Genomic DNA, 19,161 nt, shown 5'->3' on the forward strand with positions numbered 1-19,161 from the left:
ACCTTCCAATTCCTTGCCCTAGGAAGGCTCCCAGCTTTGCTGCACACAGCATCAGGAATGTGCCAGCACACTGTGTGTTTTTATTCCAGAGCTAGGAAATGGAGGACAGGAAGCCAGTGACACCTCTGGAACGAGCTGGGATGCAGAGCTGTTATTTCCCTCTAAGCCTCTTCCACTTGAGCTGTTTCATTTGCCATTTATTGAAAACCTATGTTAGGTTAGTAAGAGCTCTTGCTCCTGGTTGAGAGCATTACACCGGGCTCTGCAGCAGGACTTTTCATTCCTTATAGATGCCCATATCTGGCCCATCTGAAAACATCTAATCCGTGAGAAGCAACTATCACACACCATTGTCCTGGCCTGCAACTCACACGCTCCCACACTCATTTATGGGGAATTAATACACCTGGGAACAAAACAACACTGGAGAAGCTCCAGTTGTTGGAAGTCAGCAGCCTGTCCCCAAGTATGGCACTGAAGTTCCCGCTGTCTCTAGTCCAGCGCCAGCAGCATCTGACAAGGACAGGTCCAAGCCTTCATCACTCACCTGGCACAGTCTCCTCCGGGAGAACTCATGAGTGCAGGACTTGGCTTTTACTGCCCTGGCCTCAAGGGCAAAGCCTTGGAACTTCTCTTGGCTGGTGCTCTCCCATGGGAAGTGCTAGAGGTAGCACAAGGTTAAGCACAGAGTCTCCTGGGCAACGGGACCCTGCAGGGTGCAGCACCTAAGAGGTTTTTGCATGTCCAGAAGAGCAGTGGGGAAACAATGCTCTTCTCCCTGCTCCCTTCTCAGTGGTTCCTCAGGGCTGCGAGAGCCATCAGGGCTTCTCTGAGCAGCTCCTGGTTGTTTGACCACATCATCCAAGGGTACTGGTGAGCAGAGCCCCAGTGCCTGGTCCACAAGCACCTTCTCTGCCCAGGATCCACAGCCACAAGTCCAAGCAACACTGAAATAGCCATGCTCACACCCCTCAGATCTTTGCTGTCCTCCTCCACGGGCTCATGGCTGCTCATCCCAGGGGCTATTTCTCCTTCTCCCTGCACGCGTCCCGGCTGGACTTGAAGAAATCACTACGCAGCAGGCGGTAGAAAAGGATGATGTTCATGGGGGTCATGATTGCCATGCCAACTGTGCCCACGGTGTATGTGGCCAGGGGCACGTTCTGCCGATTGAGGAACAGCCAGTGTGTCATCCAGGCCAGCGTGGCAATGCGGAACACCATGTAGGTGCCCAGGTTGACGATGCTGTTGAGGCGGTAGCAGGTGGTGTGCACCAGGTCAGCCATGAGCAGGATCTGGCGTAGGTGGAGGAAGATGGAGTTAATCTCCACCAGTAAGGCCACGAGGGCGAAGCCCACGTACTGATGGAGCAGCACTGCAATGCCAAAGCAGACAATCACCTGGGAAAGAGGAAGAAGGGAGGCTGAGCACATGCACTGCTTGCTCTAGAACCCTTCGTACTCAGGCACAGCGTGAAGCAGAGCTGGAAACAGTTGTCATGCCAGAGCCAAGCCACTAGTCACCACTTCACACATCTCTGAAGCCTCAGAAACAAGATAAAGTCTCCCCACCATTAAACAAAACCATAGTATGTTGTTATTTTCCAGCAGGGCAAGTGGGAAACACTTCTATAAACTCCAGGTTGAAAGAGGAAACCCAACAGCCAGGCCTAACCCTGCTATTATGGCCTGGGGCATGCAGCGGATGGTGGCCCAGCAGGTTTTTCTGCACATAGTGGTAGGGAGGGAGATGCATAGCCCAGGGCTAGAGCTGCTGCTGGCTCAGAGATCCTCCCCAGGACAGGTACACTGCACGAATTTAGTGGCTTTGCTGCATGAGAGCCCTTGTGGCCTCCCTTTAGGGAGCTCTGGGATGCCCCAGGATGGGGCTGTGGGGGCAGAGTGGGTACAGCTCCTGCCCTGCATCCTCCCTGTGGTGGCAGGGGACAGGCTCTGCCTGCCTGTGCCTTACCCCGCTCAGACTTTTCTTCAGTTTATACCATTAATGCTGTTCTCTGTATTGGTTCTATAATGAGATTATCTGCTTACTAAATCACTGTCTCGGCCTGAATTAGCTCTATTGTGTGGATGACCTTTTGACACATGAGTAGTGGCTAGCAGAGTTACAGGCCTGAAAATCACCTCTCCCAGCTGCATCCCACCACCACCTCTCCTGTCTCCTCTCCCTGGGCCCTGCAGAGTCCCATGCCCTCCTGCAGCCTGCTAGAAAGTTAAGGTTATGGGTCTGTCTGTCCCCACCTTGCCATCTCCCTTGCGATGAGAGGGGCATTCCCCAGGCCCACTCCTACCCAGCAGACTCACCACGGAGTGATGGAAGAGCAGCTCCCAGGACTGGTGGAGTTTCTGATTGCATAGCATGTCCATAAAGTCTTCCAGGAAATAACCTGGCAACAGAGAGGCTATAAGCAAGGAAGGGGATGGCTGGGAAGGGCTGCACTGTTGGGCAACACTTGGACCCTCACCTCTGTTACCACCCTGGGATTGGATCCCAACCCACTTCCTTGCAGCATGGAGGATTGGCTGCCACCAAAACAACCCCACATCAGCCTTTCATGTGCTTAAAGCTCCTTGCTGAGCCTTAGCAATGCTGGGGATCCTGCTAGCACTGACCACATGGCTGGTGACAGAAATGCAGCAGGGTGACAAAGAGAGGGACAGCCATGGGACTCAAAACTCCTAGCGAGTTCAGCACATGGGTTTGCAGGGAAGCTACACCAATCACATATCACAGGCACTTTTGGGATGCTCCAAGCCCCAGCTGCCCGATGAGGACGGTGACGGGCAGCTCAGTACCTCCTGGCTCTGTGTGCGTGGGCACAAAAAGGAGCCTCTGTCCTTGCCAAGAATAAAGCAATTGTCTGTGGTGCCTGAGACGTCGCTGCCCGGGACGTGTGTGGGGGGCTGGCGTCAGGCACAAGTAGGGACCCCTGGGAACCTGTTCCCCCACCTCACCTACGGACACGGCCACCAGGCTGTGTGCCCCAGGCGGGTGCGTGCCCACCAGATCCTCGTGCAGCCCAGGGTAGAGACAGAACCTGTGGGGAGAGGGGCTGTGAGTGCTGGGCAGTGCCTTTGCCCCCCTAGTTCCCTCAGGGCTTCCTGTCACTGTGCTCAGTGGGTGCTGATGACACCCTAGTACCCTTCTTTCTCCTTTGCCCCTCCCAGAGCCATGTTGTCCTCCTGTCCCCCATGAGTCTCCCAGTATCCCCTTGTACCCCTCAGTTCCTCCTCCATCCCCCTGTACCCCAGATTACCTCCCCATCTCCACATCCACCCCCTCCCCAACACCCCCATAGGATCCCATCCATCCCCTCCCCAGCACTCCCCTAGGGTCCCATCCACCCTCCTCCCCATCCCCCCCCACCCAAAGTCCCCCGACACCCACCCCCGTCCCCAGATGCACAACCTCCCTCGTTGTCCCCTCGGCCCTGCGTTCCCATCGCGGTCTCTCGCTGTCCGACCCCGGCTGCTCACCCCGCCAGCGCCCCGCCGCCGCTCAGCACGCTGTGTGCCAGCGACGTCCAGATGTTCCGCCACTTCCAGCGGTTCCGCCGGGCCGAGGGCGGCGGGGGCACCAGCCGCTCCACCCCCCGGTTCAACAAACGGAAAGCGGTGAAAGAACCGGCGACCAGCAGCAAGTCCGGCCCCAGAGCCATGGGCATCCGCTGCCTCCCATGGGGGGCACCGAATGCGCTGCCCGACGGCTCCGCCTCGCCCCGTAGCCCCCGCCCCGGCCACCGGCACCGCCCCGGGCATCGCCTCGCCCCGTTAGCGGGTATCGCCATGTCTCGGTCAGGAAGCGCGGAGAGGGAAATGCAAGAATGACGGTGGGGCGAGGGGCTGGGGATCCCGGCAGCGGAGCTGGGGTCACTGGGAGGTGAGGTTTCTGGAAGGGGGGGACATCTGGAGATGGGGACACTGGGAGATTGGGAGATGGGGACATCGGGAGAGGGGGACACTGGGAGATGGAGACACTCGGAGACAGGGGCACGGGGGGGGCTGGAGACACTTGGAGCTGAGGATGCCTGGAGATGAGGACACCTGGAGATGGGAACATCTGTAAAGGGGAACACTGGGAGGTAGGGACACCTTCCTCATCCCCCCGAGGTTCCTCCTGCACCCCAGTGGCACCAGGGGCCTCAACACCCTCCATCCTCAATGCAGTGATACTTCACCCCAAAGTATTCCTGATGCTTGCACCACTGTGCTGTCCCGTCCCTTGCCATGAGCACAGACCCTATGCAAACACCAGATCTCACCGTGGTTAAATGACCAAAAAGCTCCAATGGCTCTGCCAAAAAAAAAAAAAAAAGAAAGAAAGAAAGAAAAAAAGAAATGCTGCACCCACCCCGCTGCTGCCCTCCATCCCTCTGCCCCTTATCCCATCCCACGAGCAGTCCCTGCTGTTGAGATGCCCCAGCTCTGCTCTGTGTGGGAATTCGGGGTCACGTACCCACACTTTCCTCAGCTCTGTCCCACCACAGCGCTGCTTTTCCTGCTGCCCATGGTTTGATTGCTCTCTCGTTGCTTTCTGATGTCTCCTCCAGGAGTGAGGATGCCACGCAGACCTTGTTTGGATGAATCACTGTGTACACACCGGGTAATGCCAGGGGCTGCCTCTCCTTTGAGGTATTCATTTGGGATGAGATCTTCTGTTCTCTTTGCTTAAGAACAAAAAGCGTGGAGTCTGAGACTGAGCTCTCCATCACTGCCCTGTCTGGGGCAATGGACACTGAAAGTGCAACGAGCGATGGGCTGATGGGAGAGAGGTTGCAAAGGGAACAAATTAAATCAGCACCAAAGGAGAGGGGTGAGACAGTCCCTGCTGATAGGAAAGCATTTAATGCTGCAGAAATTTGCTTAAAAGCCAGAAAGACGAAGTAATTTTGTCGCAGTTGAGCAGAGGGGGCAGACGCTGCCTGGAGTAATCCACAGACCCAGTGCTGGAGGGGCTATAAATAACCTCGTGCATTAGGACCAGAGGGATCACACAGGATAATCAGCTGTGGGAAAGCCAAGCACAGAGCTCATTCTGCTTGGCATAAGGGGGTGCAAAGGGATGGGTGCATTGCATGCACCAAACCGGAGCTGTACACCTGCTGGGCTGCCCGGGGCAGCACGTAGGAAAGTCATTTAGTGACAGTGCTTTAGTGTCAGAAATGCTGTCCCTTTCCACGGGGAAGCTCTGTTCCTGCAGTGTCCCAGCCCCCAAAACGCGGTGGGTCTGGCACCGCCTGTCCTCGCTGTGACGCTGCCCCACGTGCTGCTTTGTTCTCTGGGTTATGAAACATTTTGGCCCCGTTCAGGAATAGCAAACTTGTTTCTGGGCACTGGAGGGCTCTCACGGCCGCTTCCTCGTGGGAGGAATTTCAGCTCTGATAAGGGCACCTCTGGCTCCGGGGCTCTGATCCCAATGCTGGAGCACCACCAGCAGCAGCACACATTCTATCTTTTGGCTCCGTTTAGCCTAGATTTTCCTTAATTTTCCAAAGACTTGCCATTGGGTTCCCTACAAAGCCCGATTTTCAGCCTTGATAAACTTTCCTCCCTTCTTCTGCAGCGATGCCGTAAACCAAGACACTTTCAGAGACAGAAGCTCCCAAGTGCGGCTACAGGCAGTCCCCTGACACCGAACCGGAGCACAGATCCCCCTCCATGCCCCGTACCGGGGTCGGGCAGGGACAGGGACAGGGACAGGGACAGGCGCTGCCGCCAGAGGTCCCCGCACACCCGCGGAAAAGCAGCTCAGGGCGACGGGCTCCGAAAGCGCTCTGCATCCATCCGCACCTTATTTGGAGATTTTGCCTTTTTCACCCAAATTTCGTGAAGTTTTCCATCAGTCCCCTCAAAAGCCTCGTTCTGCGCTGGGCCAGCTCACACCGTACCCAATCCCAGCAGGGCAGGGGCTCCCTACGGCTCTCGGCCATCCCATAACTCTGCGGGGACGCAGCTTATCCCATGGCAGGGACTTCACAACAGCAGCTTCTGACACCCCAAGTCCCTCTGGCCAAAGCCCTGCTCCTGTTGTTAGGAAGCTTTGCTCCCTGCATCTGCTTTTCTCCAGCCAAGGAGGCGTCTGCTCCTCTTGGCTTGCAGATTTTAATTAGTTGTCATCTTCTTTCCTCTCTAAAGTGTGTCACTGCTTTGCTGGCCCTTAGGAAGTCAGATGATTCAGGAAAGCTCTGCTTTGTATATCCCTGTTTTTCCTCAGACCTGCTTATGGGAAGACCTGGTGTAAGATATGCACGCTGCCGGACGAGGAGCACCCCCAAGCTTCGCAGAGGTGGGGAGTGCCAAAATCGGTGAAAACTCCACTGCCTGCCCCTCCAGTTCTACCTGATGGTGAACAGTGAAATGCAGGGCCAGGTGTCTGCCCAGCCCCTATTACCATGCCAGACCCGAATGTTCAGGAAGAATACGTGAAACAGCACAGATAATGATTTTTACCCTATGAGCAAATTAATTCCCACTAAATATTTCCTTTTCCGTGCCTTCTCCTCCTGTAAGCTAAACATGCTTTTCCTGCCCAGTTTACAATCCTCAAGCTTAATCAATTTCTGACAGATATTTATGTGCTTTCTGGTGGCATTATTATGGGGTATTTATGACCCTATGCTTTTTCTTTTTTTTTTTGCAATTCAGACAGGTACAGAATGAGCCCTGCCAGGTGGAAGCATTCCCTCCATGCACGTTGCACACTGCAGAGCCCACTCGATCAATCCTGCATTGCAAATAGAGCTTCACAGCTCCTGCTGCTGCTGGCTGCACAGCTGGGCACGGGCTATGTTCCCTCCTGAATTCTCTCATTATTAATATCACAAACCTAGCTGCTCTGAGCGCCGTGTCCCATTAATCATTTTAGCTCTGCTGCCTTCCCACCTCGCTTCCTCTTCGAGCATTCATTCTTCAGAGATGTTGGGCTCTGTGTGCTGCAGGGAAGGACCAACGTGAGCACGATGGGGATGAGGATGCATCTGCACAGCCACAGCTGCATTACAGCATGCCGGGGCGTGCAGCAGAGGCTCAAAGAGAGGAGAGCCCTAACAAAGGGCTGAAAGATGCTTACAGAGCACCTTGCCGACATGGAATAACATCCCATTCCCTGAGTCCCTCAAGGGCGTATTGCATGTTCCTAGGCGTGAGCTGCCATAGCAGCATCTTACAACCACCCCAAACCTTTACTCTTGGTGCCCTTCCCAACTTTCAGAGCACAGCGAGATCCCTTTGCCGCCGCCTCTGTACCAGCAGAGGTGAAGATTTTGCTTTGCTTTTCGTTTTGCACAAGTCCTTTCCTTGGCCGCTGGGTTGCATCCAGCAGCCGGAGCAGCCGCTCGGTCCCACTGTGCCAAGGCCACCGTACAGCGATGGGTCCCACCTGGCTCCCACCCCCTGCACATTTACACACTGCAGCTCCCATCCCCGAGCAAACACTTCCCAGCGATTTCTGCTGAGTCAGAGAATGCCTCCGCGAGGGCCACTGCTGCTTCTCCACGTGGGAACGTGCTCCCGGGGAATAATTACAGGGAGTTTAAACAGGGCCGTGCGGCAGCCAAATTACTTCATGCTCAGGCGCTCGGCCAGTGAGGCAGAGCCCAAAAACTGCTTTTTGGCACCGAGAGAAAACACTCTGCACCAGAGCCCACCGTGGGTGTGCAGCACCCGTGGGCTGGGAGCACTCCTGGCATCGCAGCGACCGTGGTGTGCTGATGGCTCTGTGGGCCCAACAGAGCAAAGCGCTTTGTGGGGAGCAGTTGTACGCTTACTGAGCATCCACGTGCACGTCCTCTTCTCAGGGCCATGCCCACCTCTAGAAGGATTTTCAGCCCCCTGTGCTGGGCTTGGGAGCGTGTCGCGTGGCAGGATGCTGCTCCCTGTAATGGGGATGATGACAGAACCGGGGTTTTGTCCCTGCTCTGCATTTTAAAGCATATTTAAAGGTTTTGAAACATCTTGACTGTGAAATAGAGATAAGAACTGGAGGAGACGCAAACAGCGGAGGCGTCACTCCCATTTTTTGCAGCTCCCACCCTGCTGCAAAAATAGCACCATCAGCAGCACCCAGCCCTGTGCAATACACATGGACACAGCGGTGCTGGTGCTGGGACACCCAGAAATGAACACGTACTCACTCAGGAGCTGAGGAAAGCTCCAAAGTGCTGCAAAACCAGCGGGCACTGAGTGACAGCGCTTCCCACTAAGAAGCAGGAGGAGTGTCTCTGCGTTGACTCAGTTTGTTTCCGAACGGCACGGCACATGATGCACCCAGCCCTCAGACCACACCTGCCCCATCAGCCCTAAGTGCCCTTAATTCCTCGGCGAGCAGTTTCTAAACCTGAATTAGGAAAAAAATAAATAAATAAGAACGAATGAAGTGTGGACTGATTGCAGAAATCAGATAAGCTGCGTCCCCAGTGCCACCCATTGGCTGGGGATGTTGGGCATGGCCAGGAGAGTATCGCCCAGCGTGGGCCGGGGAAGCTGGCTTTGGGGACAGGCACACAGATGGGGAAGGGACACACAGATGGTGGCAGCTCCCGACGAGGCCGTGAGTATCCACCAGAGCTTTTTGCTGGGATGAGGGGCAGTGATGGGGGAATTTCCTAAGGTTTTGGGGCTGGTGGTGGAGTTGCTGCTGTCTGTCATCCACTTGCCCATGGGAACGCCCTGAGCAGCCTTCTGTCTCCATTTTTTCCTCCAAAACAGAGGGGAAAATCTCCAAACATGCAGCAAACCGCCAATCGCTAAAGCAGAGATGGTACGACAACAAGAACCAAGATTTGTTGCTTCTTTTTTAGCTCAGGAGCCACTTCAGGCAGGGATTGCTACTTTTCATTATGATTATTATTTTAATTCCTTCTCTACATATCCTGAATACCACCTCATCACCAGCACTGGAGGGATTTCAGAGGTGCAGACCCCAGGTCAGGGCAGCTGTGCACCTTGTTGACAGCGTCTTGCCCTGACACAGCTGCCATAAATAATTTTAAATCATTTTATTGATTTCTGACTTGACTGCTGTAAGCCTTCCTTGCTTACTCACTGTACGAGCTGAGTTTAATGGGTTGTCATATGCAAACGAGACCTGGGCGAAGTCAGAAAGAATGGCTAAACGGATGGGCTTTGGGTTTGGAGACAAAAGGAAAAAAAATAGGGAAAACGTGTGTTTTCTGCTGACCACAGCCTTTTTATTTTGGCTGAGCGTGGAATGCTTTGAGTAGCAGTGGCCCCACATTTTTGGTGGGATTTCAGGGGACACAGCAGGGACAGAGGCCGACCCCTTCCCACATCTGTCAACATGGATTGCAATGACACGGTCACCGCAGAGGTCTGCAAGGAGGATGACATCGGGGATGGAGAGTGAGTAGTCCAGGGCGAGCCCACCGCCATGGGCCATGCAGGCCGCAGGGCTGACGTTGCCATGGCAACGGCCGCCATGTTGGCTGCTGCCATGCTGGTGGCCGCCATCTTGTTGGTTGAGGGACCCCCGCCGTGGCTGTGAGCGGCTGATCCCCACTCCCTGCCATGCCCAGGCTTCGTGAGGTGATGGTGGCCGGCTACCCTGTGCTGCTGGTGAGGAACAAGATGGAGTTCAGTGCCCTGGGCAGTAGATGCCCACACTATGGCGCACCGCTCAGCAAAGGTAGTGCTTATGGGGGGCAGTGGGGAGAAGCCGTGGCAGGGGGGAAGCTCTCACCTCTTGGCTGTGGGGGCTTTTCTGTTGCAGGGGTCCTGAGAGGGCACAGGCTGCGCTGCCCTTGGCACGGCTCCTGCTTTAACATCAAAACCGGAGATATTGAGGAATACCCTTCTCTGGACTGCCTGCCTTGCTTTAAGGTGATATCTGGTCTCTTCCCCCCTGCTTGGTCCATGACCCCTGTGCCACCTGCTGCCCGCTGTGAATGAAAGGGCCATGCCCTGGCCTTAGTGCTGGTCACACAGAGCTACACATGGGATGACTTCCAGGGATCAGCCATCCTACAGCACCTTTCAATCAATGCATCCTGACATCCCTCACAGCCAGAAAAGCTTGTGAGCTCCCCAGCATCAACGGGCGCTCACTTGACATTCAAGACCCCTAGGTACCACTCTTGATGCATTCGTTGTCCTCCAACATTCAGCTCAACAGAGCAGGACCATGAGTTCCTATTGACACTGATCCTTTCTCCTTAGAGATGGAGGCCATTATTTTCCTATAGCTCTCCATCTTTGCATCCTGGACCCTTTTCCAACCAGACCCCGAATTGCTGGACAACTCACTATTACCAGGACCCCCATTAGCAGCAGCAGCAGGCCAAACTCCTGCACAAGCTCTTAAGTTACCATTTGATCTGACTCTCCCATGAAAGCTCCTCTCACCACCCCATCAGCGCAATGCATAAATACACTCTTCTCTCACCCCTCCAGGTAACAGTGGAAGATGGAAAGGTGTTTGTTACAGCCAAAAAGAAGGTACTGACCACACCTGCTGCCAATAAGCACCATCAGCACCTTGGGCTGGATACAATTCCATTGTGTCTCACTTTCTTCTAGGATCTTGAAAGCAGCTTGAGGGTGAAGGACATGAGCAAACGATGCCTTCTCAACCGGAACACGATGCTTCTCCTGGGGGGAGGTCAGTGAAGTGGTCTGTACCACATCCTCACCACCGACAGTGCGAGCTGCCAATCTCATCTCCAAGGAGGACTCACCTTCTTCCTCCCACTCTGAGATAAGCATTTCTCGTAGGCGTGGCTGCCCTGGCCTGTGCAGAGACACTTCGCCAAGAGGGCTTTACCGGCAGGATCATCATGGTCACCAAAGAGAAACATGCTCCATATGACAAGTCCAAACTGAGCAAGGTTCGTCTGAGAGAAGGGGCTGTGTCTGGGTACTGTGTGTGAATTAGGGTCATGGCCCACACTCAGAACCAGACTGAGTGATCAGGTGATCCATTCTGGCCAGGCAGCAGGAGTGCTGTCGAGCAAGAAAAATGGGTGTCATTTCCTGCTAATGTCTCACTTCTTCCTCCTAAAAATGTCTTTGATCAGAGTCTACCATTAGCTAGCGGTTTCATCCTCTGGCTGAGTTCTTGATATTTAAGGAGGAGCAGGGAAATGATGGGGATGGGACAGTGTGGGTAGCTGTGCCATGCTAGTGCAGGATTTACCTCTAATGCAAACTTACTTCCCAGTAAACTGCAAGAGTACTACTGACCATAAGAACTGCTTCATTTCATACTTCTGCTTTGTTTCCAGGAAATGAACTTAAAAGCTGAGGACATCTACCTGAGGAAACCTGAATTCCTATGTGCTCATGGCATAGAGCTCTGGACAGAGAAAGAGGTGCAAAAGCAGCTGAGATCAGTCCTCAGCGGGTGGTTCTGTTCCTGCCATGGGGAGGGGATCGATGTGGCAGGACACCAGCAGAACAGAAAAGTTCTCCCCTGATCTTTACCCCCTTTCTCCTGCAGGCAGTGTCAGTGGATTTCCAGAAGCAGAAGGTCCGCTTCATGGATGGTTCCTCTCAGAAGTACAACCAGCTGCTCATTGCAACAGGTGGACAGTGAGTGCACAAAGCATTTGCCGCATGCGACTTTTCGGATGGGACAAGATGGTTCATTTCTGGGGATTAGAGCTCTTCTAGAAACATGTGAATGGGAGGGAGTAGGAGATGATATAAAACGATGGGATCAAATGGCCAAGAGGCTGCATGGAGGTGTGCGCTCCCCTTTTCTCCCCTCAGTTTTATTTATGATCATGAGCTATACCTGGATTCTCTCTCTCTCAGCTCCAGCTTCCTCAAAGTCCCAGGTGCAGACCTGCAGAACGTGTGTCATCTTCAAACCCCAGAGGATTCGAGCAAGGTCTTAGAGCTGGCATCTGGGAAGAATCTGGTGATTGTAGGAGCTTCATTCATAGGTACCATGCTGGAGGGGCTATCAGGTCTTGAAAAAGTGGGCCTTGAAATGCACTTCTGCTATGTGAGCTTACTAATTAGGGGTCCTCAGGGAAGGGAGTCATTCACTGCCTGTCTTGATCCTACACCAGAGTCCTGTACCTGAGGGTTTATGAGTTACACGGCACAATCTTTCCCTTGGTGGCCAGAAACTTTGAGCCACATGCAGTTCCTGGATCAGGGCAGAGGGCAACGTGCCTTGTGAGAAGGTCTGTCAGAGGAGCTGGGCTCCCCAGAAGCTCTGGGAAAGCAAGGGGGTAAAGTACAGAAGGGAGCTACGCAGCCAGGAGCTGCTCTTTGTATTTCCTAATATCTGGGTCCATAGTGCAGGAGAACAAAGAATGCATGTGGGGTGAAATATAGCAGCCCATAAACATACAGAAAAGCAGTTAAGCATTGGGAATACATCAGATTTGTTCTCATTTGGAAGGGGTAAAGATTCCCCAGGAGGAGGGTGCAGGTTCCTACTTGCAGCAGACTTACCTGGGACGTGCCATTCACTTGCAGGAATGGAGGCAGCTGCCTTCCTCTCAGACAAGGCTGCTGCCATCTCGGTGGTGGACAAACATGAGTTCCCTTTCCAGAAAACGCTGGGTCCTCAGGTTGGAGACTTTGTCTTGAAGGTTAGGAAAACCTGGTGCTATCCGAAGAGCCCTGTTATCCACCATGACCCACGAACTGCAGCCTTTGCTCTGAGTCATAGCCCTGTGTGCCTGGGCCCCTTGCTCAGAGCTCACATGGAAAGTCCCAGCCTCCCTCACACACACGCACACAACATTTCCTAGCTCAGTTCCATCCCCAAGCCCCATCTCATGCTGGTCCTAACTGGGATGGCAGAGCAAAGGCAGGCTCCCAGTTCACCCTGCAAATGAAACCTTCCTGCAGCACAGAGCAGCAGCTAAGCTGTCTGCCTGGGTTTGGCTGGATGCTGCTGTTTTTACGAGCCTGGAATTTCCTAGCGAACACTCAAAGAAGCTTCCTCTTCCTTTTCAGATGCTGCAAAGTAAAGGAGTGAAGTTTTACATGAAAAAGGAACTCCACGAGCTGAAAGGGAAGGATGGAAAGGTCAGTCATGCCACTGAGGTCTCTGAACTTCTAATTTTAGGGGACACCCCCCTCAAATTGAGGTGTATCCCAGTGCCTACGTCTAGCCTGTCTCCTCCCATGTCTGGACCCTCATGCTTCCTTGCATAGAACACAGCTCTGAGCTCAGAGGGCAACAGCATGCTGCCTTCCTTGATTTTCTCTTATATTCCCAGCAACACATGTTAGCTGGACAAGGTCATCTCAGCCTGAGAATGAAAACAGAGAGCAAAGAATAAGGCAGCAGAGAGGTTATAGGGGAGTGAGGACAGAGTTTTTAGCCCTTTGTTAATGATCCTTGCTTCTTCTCCAGGTCACAGAAGCCATTCTTGCCAGCGGAGAAAAACTACCTGCAGACGTGGTGTTGATGGGAATAGGTAAAGCAAGCCCAGCTGGAGAGGGAGGCAGCACTGGAAATGGGGAGAGCATCTCAGTCCGTTCCCATTACCCACTCCTTTCATTTGGTCCCACCCACCTGAGGGGCTTATGAGCAATAGGCAGGAGGAAAGAAATTACTTATGGTCTTGATATGACTCCGGCACGCTTGCTGAGCTCTGTAGGTCATTGCTGTGTTATCAGAGCACGCCTTGTTCTGGGTCCTGGTTTTATTGCCACTGGGTTAGCTCAACACCAGCCCAACTGCTGGTCACTGCTGTAAGCTGCTCTGATCCAGGCAGGCTGAGCAGGCACCAAGGCCACATGTTTGCTGTAGGGCCAAAGATCTTGGCAGAGCCTTGCTGCATTTGTCCTTACTCCTTTCTTTGCAGGGGTGTCCCCCAGCTCTGCATTTCTGAAGGGCACCCCTATCTCCAGAGACAACAGTGGTGCCATCCTGGTGGATCTGGTGCGTGCCAGCTGAGTACCCATGGCCCATGCTGAATCCTTTCCCTCCTGTTGTTGCATTAATTACTTTTTGTCCCATTAGTGCATGCAAACCAACATCCCAAATGTCTTCGCTGCTGGGGACGTGGTTTCCTTTCCCGTGGCGCTGCTCAATGGGGACCACTCCAGCATCCATCACCAACAGGTGGCCGAGGCCCATGGTGAGGCTGTGCTTCCCAGCTCCCCTCAGAGCCTCAGCAGCTTCCCAAGGACCTCCAGGAAACAAAAATTTTCCCTCTCATGGTCCATCGCCGCAGGTGCCATCGCTGCCTTTAACATGTTGAAGAAACAGAAAGAGTTGCACACTGTCCCCTTCTTCTGGACCACGATGCTTGGGAGAAGCATCCACTACGCAGGTAGGATGGGGCAGAGAAAGGGGAATGAAAGAGCACAACCGTCCCTCTCCAAGCCAAGGAGAAATTTGGGACCATGTGCAGCCCTATGCCTCTGGGGCAGTTGACCCCAGCCCCGTGCCAGAGCCACGTCCCGTCTCCTTCTTCCTGCACTCCAGGTGGCACTGAAGTGGGGTGGGTGGCACTGCTGTACTGGGGCTCCCTGACCCCGCAATCATCTTTTGCAGGCTGTGGGAAGGGCTACACAGACACTGTTCTGAAGGGCAGCTTGGAGCACCAGAAGTTCCTGATCTTCTACCTCAAGTGAGCGGAGCCGCACGACAGCGTAACCAGAACGGGGCAGCTACGCAGGGAGCCTGGCACACATCCCCACTCCCTCCACCCCACTGCTCCCAGACCCGGTGCCCCACATCCCCCTGCACCATCAGCCAGTCTGCTCCAAGCTTTCCACAGCCGCAGGGCAGCAGGAGGATGCTGCTATGCTGTGTTATCCACACCAAGGAGCTCCTCATCCTTCTGCTTTCTCTTCCAGGGATGGCATCGTGACAGCAGCTGCCAGCCTGAACTGTGACCCCACGGTGTCTCTGATTGCAGAAGTTCTATACTTGGGGAAACAAATCTCTAAAGAAGAAGCAGAGTAAGTGATGCCCCGAGCTGGAGGGCGATGCCTTCCCCTTGCAAACACAGAGCCCACCAGCAAAGCTCTGAGCTCCTGCAGTTCCCCAACGCCCCTCTTGTTTGCAGAGCGTATGATATCAACGACATACCCCAGTGACAGCGAGCTAAGCTTCGTTTGTGCACTGCCACAGGGGGCACAGCATCAACCAGGAGTTAAAGCTCAACTCAGAGCGAGAGAAATAAAGCAGAAGCAAAGCTGGCTCGAGTACTTGCATTTTGTGTTTGCGCAGCCCTTGGCTGCTCTTTGCACTCTGGGGGCAAAGCAGAGCTGTGCTTTCCCTTGTCTCCTAACCAGGGACCTGCTGGGCTGGGCAAGAGGAGTCCACGCGTTCCCCAACCCACCACCTCCAGCTGCTCCTCCTGCTCACTGCTGGCAGGGAGCGTTCATTCAGCACACCCCGGTCACGCTGACCTTCTGCTCTGCAGAAGCACATTTTCCCAGCGAGGGGAACTCTGAGTGAGGCAAGCTGCTCTCACAGCTGGGAACAAGACAGTCCGTGTGCAGGAGCTCACGCCAAAGAACTCACTCCTAAGGACAGAAGGCTGCGAGCCGATCTTTGAGTGAGCAGCACCTGCTGGCATTGCTACAGCCGTCGTGAATATTGCATTAGCTGCCGCAGCGAGTGCTTCCCAATCCAGCAACCCCAGCCCAGCTGCACGCAGCGTGGCATCCCCAGTGCTGGCTGCTTCGAGGAGGAGGAGGAGGAGGGCGGATGCTGCAGGAAACGCAGCCTCAGCGCCGGAGGAAAGAGTTGCATGGTTTTGCAAGGCAGCAGCAAGCGAGGCCGCGCGTTCTACAGGAAGCACTGCACTTACTCACCGGTCACATGGCGCTTTGCAGGAGGAAGGGTAAGCTCTGAGTGTCAGGCAAGTTCCCACAGGGACACTGTGTCAGCCTCAATCCCTCTGCTTTTCCGCTCGGCACGGAGCTGAGCCTGTTTGCTCAGCAGGTGAAATAACATCGCGCCGTTTCTGCGTAAAACGCTCAAAGTTGCGCCCCAGCACGTTCCAACATTCAAGTTGGAATGAAATTCCTGAACTCTGCGGGCTCAGTGCTGCTGTGTGGGGGCAGTACTCAACCCTGAAACTGCCCCAACTTACTCGGGGAAGCACATCACAATGACAGGAGGAAGCAGCAACCCCAAGCACGCCCCATGTGCTGACACACACAGAGGCAGAGGCGCAGTGAAAGGAGCACACAGCTGCTCCTTACCACACACCAACAGCTCTGGCACCGCCACGCCTGGGAGCTGCTCCTCCTCCTGCCCCATGCATTCTCTGCAGCTGCTCTGTGCCCCTCGTTTTCCCCTGGTTCTGTTGGAACTCGCAGTCCTGCAGCTGGGCTGGGAGAGCACAGCGCTGACTGCAGCCAGAGGTGTTCCCCCATCATCCAGCACTGAGCAGGAATCAATCCAGGGGAGCCTCAGTGGCCCCACTCCCTGCAGTTGGCAGCAGTGACCCCAAAGCAACTCCACTTCCTGCAGCCATCAGCAAATGCACGCCAAGTTCTTATCAGAATGAAGGATGCTGCGCAACAGATTTACTCCACTTCTGCCAGTTTAGGGACACCGAGCTGCTTTCTACACGTCACCAGGTGCAGAAATTCAGGAGCAGCCCTAAACCCAGACAGGGAGATTGAACCAGAACTGTGCAGCCCCCAGCACGAGGCCACCTCTCCCCGCCCACCCACGGCACTCAGCACCCTGTGCCCTGCACCAGATGCCTCCAGCAGAGCAGAGCCTCCCAGCTGTCCTCGCTGGGTCCACGCACAGATGTTTTACCCCATTAGCAGCACCACAGATCCCAGAAAGCTTGATCCAAACCCCTCCCGGTGCCGCCATCAGCAGCTCAAGCAGGGAGGGCACACGGCACAGCGCACCCAGCAAACCTGAAGCCCTGGCGTTGCCCCAGCACCGGCCTCAGAATGGGGCGGCCGTTCCCTGGGCTGTGCGTGACTCGGCCCTGAGTCAGCAGCTCTGCAGCCCATCCCACCCAGGCAGCCCCATCCCAACACCCAGCTCTTTGCAGCACCAATCCCTCTAACAGCACAGCTCAGCCCTGGTGCGACTGAGATGGACCCAAAAAACAACGCTCTGCCCACTGACCCCTGTAAGACAGAGCTGCCACCCCTCCCTGCCACCCCACGGTCCACAGCCACCACCATCCCCCCACCCCGCAGGCAACAAATGAGTGGTTCAGGAAAACACAAAGTTTAATGTCTCCAGTTGTCCCAGTTCAATGCCACCCCACCGTGGGGGCAGGGACCCTCTCCCTGTTTTACAGCCCTGGCTTTGCCTGGAGGCTCCTCATCCCCGCCGGGCTCATCCTCAGCTCCCTCGGGGCGGATCCATGGGATGCTGCCGGCTCGCTCATCCCGGTGGCTCAGGGCACGGCTGCAGCTGACGTCCGACGTCGCAGCGACGAGCGTGGCCGCATTCAACAGTTCTTCAACTGGCAGCTTTAGCTACTAGAGAAGGACATAAAGCTTGCCACTGAAGAACTGCTGCCGGGCAGCCAGGAGCGGGCAGAGGGGCAGCAGCTGCGGAGGGAACGGAACACATCAGAGCCAGCACACAGCACCGCCCGCCCCAAATGTACCCCCCCCCCAGGGCCCTCTGAAGCCGGGGCTGACACCCCACGGGGGGTATGACATCCTAGGGAACGCGGGGGCAGCTCCATCCCGCCCCTCCCCATAGCCAGGTGCCGCATCGCATTCCCCTTTACCACGCAGGGAACCAAGGCCGTTCCTGCTGGAAAACACGAGATAAGGCGTCCGGGGCGCAGACGCTGCCACAGGGACGGGGCCGGGGGGGTGGGTACAGAGGACGGCGTTCCCCAGACGCTCACCTCCGGCACCGCGCTGGCAGGGTCCCACCGGGCCTGGGGCCAGCAGCACGCCGCCAAGGGAGAGATTTGGTGCCAAGGGAGCGCCGGGGGAACGCGGGGACCTTTGGTGTCAGCCCGTGGGTGCGTCGGGCCCCAATTCTTCCCTCTTCCAAACGGGAAAACCCCTTTTTTCCTCACTTCGTTTGAGCTATAGGGCCGAGTTCTGGGAATCCCCTTATAGCAATGGATGGGGCAGTCGGCCCCAGTTTGGGGACAACCGGGCTTAAATCGGGGGCGGCGCAAGGGGAACACCCCCCAGCATCCTGCCCCCAGCGTACCCCCCAAAAACGGCCCGGGGTTCCCCACGGGGTCGGGGTGCCCCGGGTGGGGGCGGCGGGGCCGCGGGGATGCCTCGCATTCCTGGCGTGCCGGGTACATCTGGTCCGGATTCCAGCGCCGGTCCCGGCCCTGCTCCACCCCCGCTGGGCCGTGAATCAGCACCCGGGAGGGGCCCCGCCGGCACCGGGAGGAGACTCCCAGCCCCGGGAGGGTGCTCAGTGGGGTTCGCCCCGTCCGTAAAGCCCACCGTGCCCCCAACGGGCGCCGTACTCCGGTTTAACCGAGCCACCCCCGCCCGGTAAAGGCGATCCCCTCGACCAGGACAGCTTCGCCTCCCGTCCTACGGGGAACCCGTTCCCTCCTCGTCCCCCCCGGAAACTCCACGGCCCCCTCAGCCCCCCGGGATGCTCCGCTCGGCGCCCGCCCGAGGAGCGGCCCCGGGTCAAAGTCTTGCCCCGCCCGAACCCGGACTGAAGGTCACCCCCGGGGGCGGCCACCGCCCGGCGGCCCCGACCACGGCCCCGCCCGCCCCACCGGGACCCCCCGCAGAGGTAACCGCGCCCCCCGCACCGGAACGGAGACCGCGCCCGCACATCCTTACACAGAACCGAACCCCAGCGAACCCCCCTCCCCGCCCCCGCGCTGCACCCCGGGCAAAGGTGACCTTTCCCGGCGGAGAGAACGGGGCGCTGAGCGGCTACCGGGCCCCGGCTCCACACAGCGCTCCCCGCGGTGCCGCCGGACCCACCTGCGAGGAGCGGCCCAGCCCGGTACCACCACCGCCCGACCCGGCCCCGCCGCTCCCCCCCGCCGCACCGCACCGCCGCCGCCGGCTCCCGTCTCGGATCAGCTGGCGGAGTCATGACGCAGCCACCCACCGGCCCCGCCCTTAACCAATCACTGCCCGGCACGCCGCGCCCGCCCCCTCCGCGATCACCGCCAATGGGCAACGCGCTCAACCCTACGCTCAGCCAATAAGGAGAGAGAACCCGCGCTCCGCTCCGCCCACCCCGCTGGGCGCCGGCCGGCGGTTGCCTAGGGAACGG

At 56.3% G+C, this 19,161-nt stretch overlaps 2 protein-coding genes and 1 long non-coding RNA gene across 7 annotated transcripts; 1 reads left to right on the forward strand and 2 right to left on the reverse strand.

Annotated features, from left to right (window-relative positions):
* TLCD2 (TLC domain containing 2) lies at positions 177-4,584 on the reverse strand. 4 transcript variants are annotated; one of them, XM_021415854.1, is made up of 5 exons: positions 4,474-4,584; positions 3,495-4,311; positions 2,973-3,055; positions 2,322-2,404; positions 177-1,400 (listed from the first exon to the last, which is right to left on the reverse strand). In XM_021415854.1, exons 2-5 carry the CDS (start codon positions 3,803-3,805, stop codon positions 1,023-1,025), a joined length of 855 nt encoding a protein of 284 aa, XP_021271529.1. In that variant the 5' UTR covers positions 3,806-4,311; positions 4,474-4,584; the 3' UTR covers positions 177-1,022. The 4 variants fall into 4 exon arrangements, with proteins under 4 accessions (XP_021271529.1, XP_021271528.1, XP_021271530.1 ...); XM_021415853.1 differs by having other exon boundaries at positions 3,427-4,311; XM_021415855.1 differs by having other exon boundaries at positions 177-1,295; positions 3,406-4,311.
* LOC110407772 (apoptosis-inducing factor 3-like) lies at positions 9,296-15,774 on the forward strand. 2 transcript variants are annotated; one of them, XM_021415846.1, is made up of 18 exons: positions 9,296-9,377; positions 9,551-9,660; positions 9,745-9,854; positions 10,425-10,469; positions 10,551-10,632; positions 10,746-10,858; positions 11,255-11,341; positions 11,470-11,561; positions 11,787-11,917; positions 12,462-12,577; positions 12,948-13,019; positions 13,351-13,414; positions 13,805-13,881; positions 13,963-14,080; positions 14,177-14,275; positions 14,500-14,575; positions 14,805-14,909; positions 15,017-15,774. In XM_021415846.1, the coding sequence occupies exons 1-18, from the start codon at positions 9,316-9,318 to the stop codon at positions 15,045-15,047; spliced, it is 1,590 nt and encodes a 529-aa protein (XP_021271521.1). In that variant the 5' UTR covers positions 9,296-9,315; the 3' UTR covers positions 15,048-15,774. The 2 variants fall into 2 exon arrangements, with proteins under 2 accessions (XP_021271521.1, XP_021271519.1); XM_021415844.1 differs by having other exon boundaries at positions 13,963-14,275.
* On the reverse strand, positions 14,395-19,107 carry LOC110407777. The gene is made up of 3 exons (XR_002444029.1): positions 18,864-19,107; positions 15,771-17,489; positions 14,395-14,893 (listed from the first exon to the last, which is right to left on the reverse strand). It is a non-coding gene; the product is annotated as an uncharacterized LOC110407777 (long non-coding RNA).

The sequence above is a fragment of the Numida meleagris genome, chromosome 18 (assembly GCF_002078875.1).
Source record: "Numida meleagris isolate 19003 breed g44 Domestic line chromosome 18, NumMel1.0, whole genome shotgun sequence".
Lineage (NCBI taxonomy): Eukaryota > Metazoa > Chordata > Aves > Galliformes > Numididae > Numida > Numida meleagris.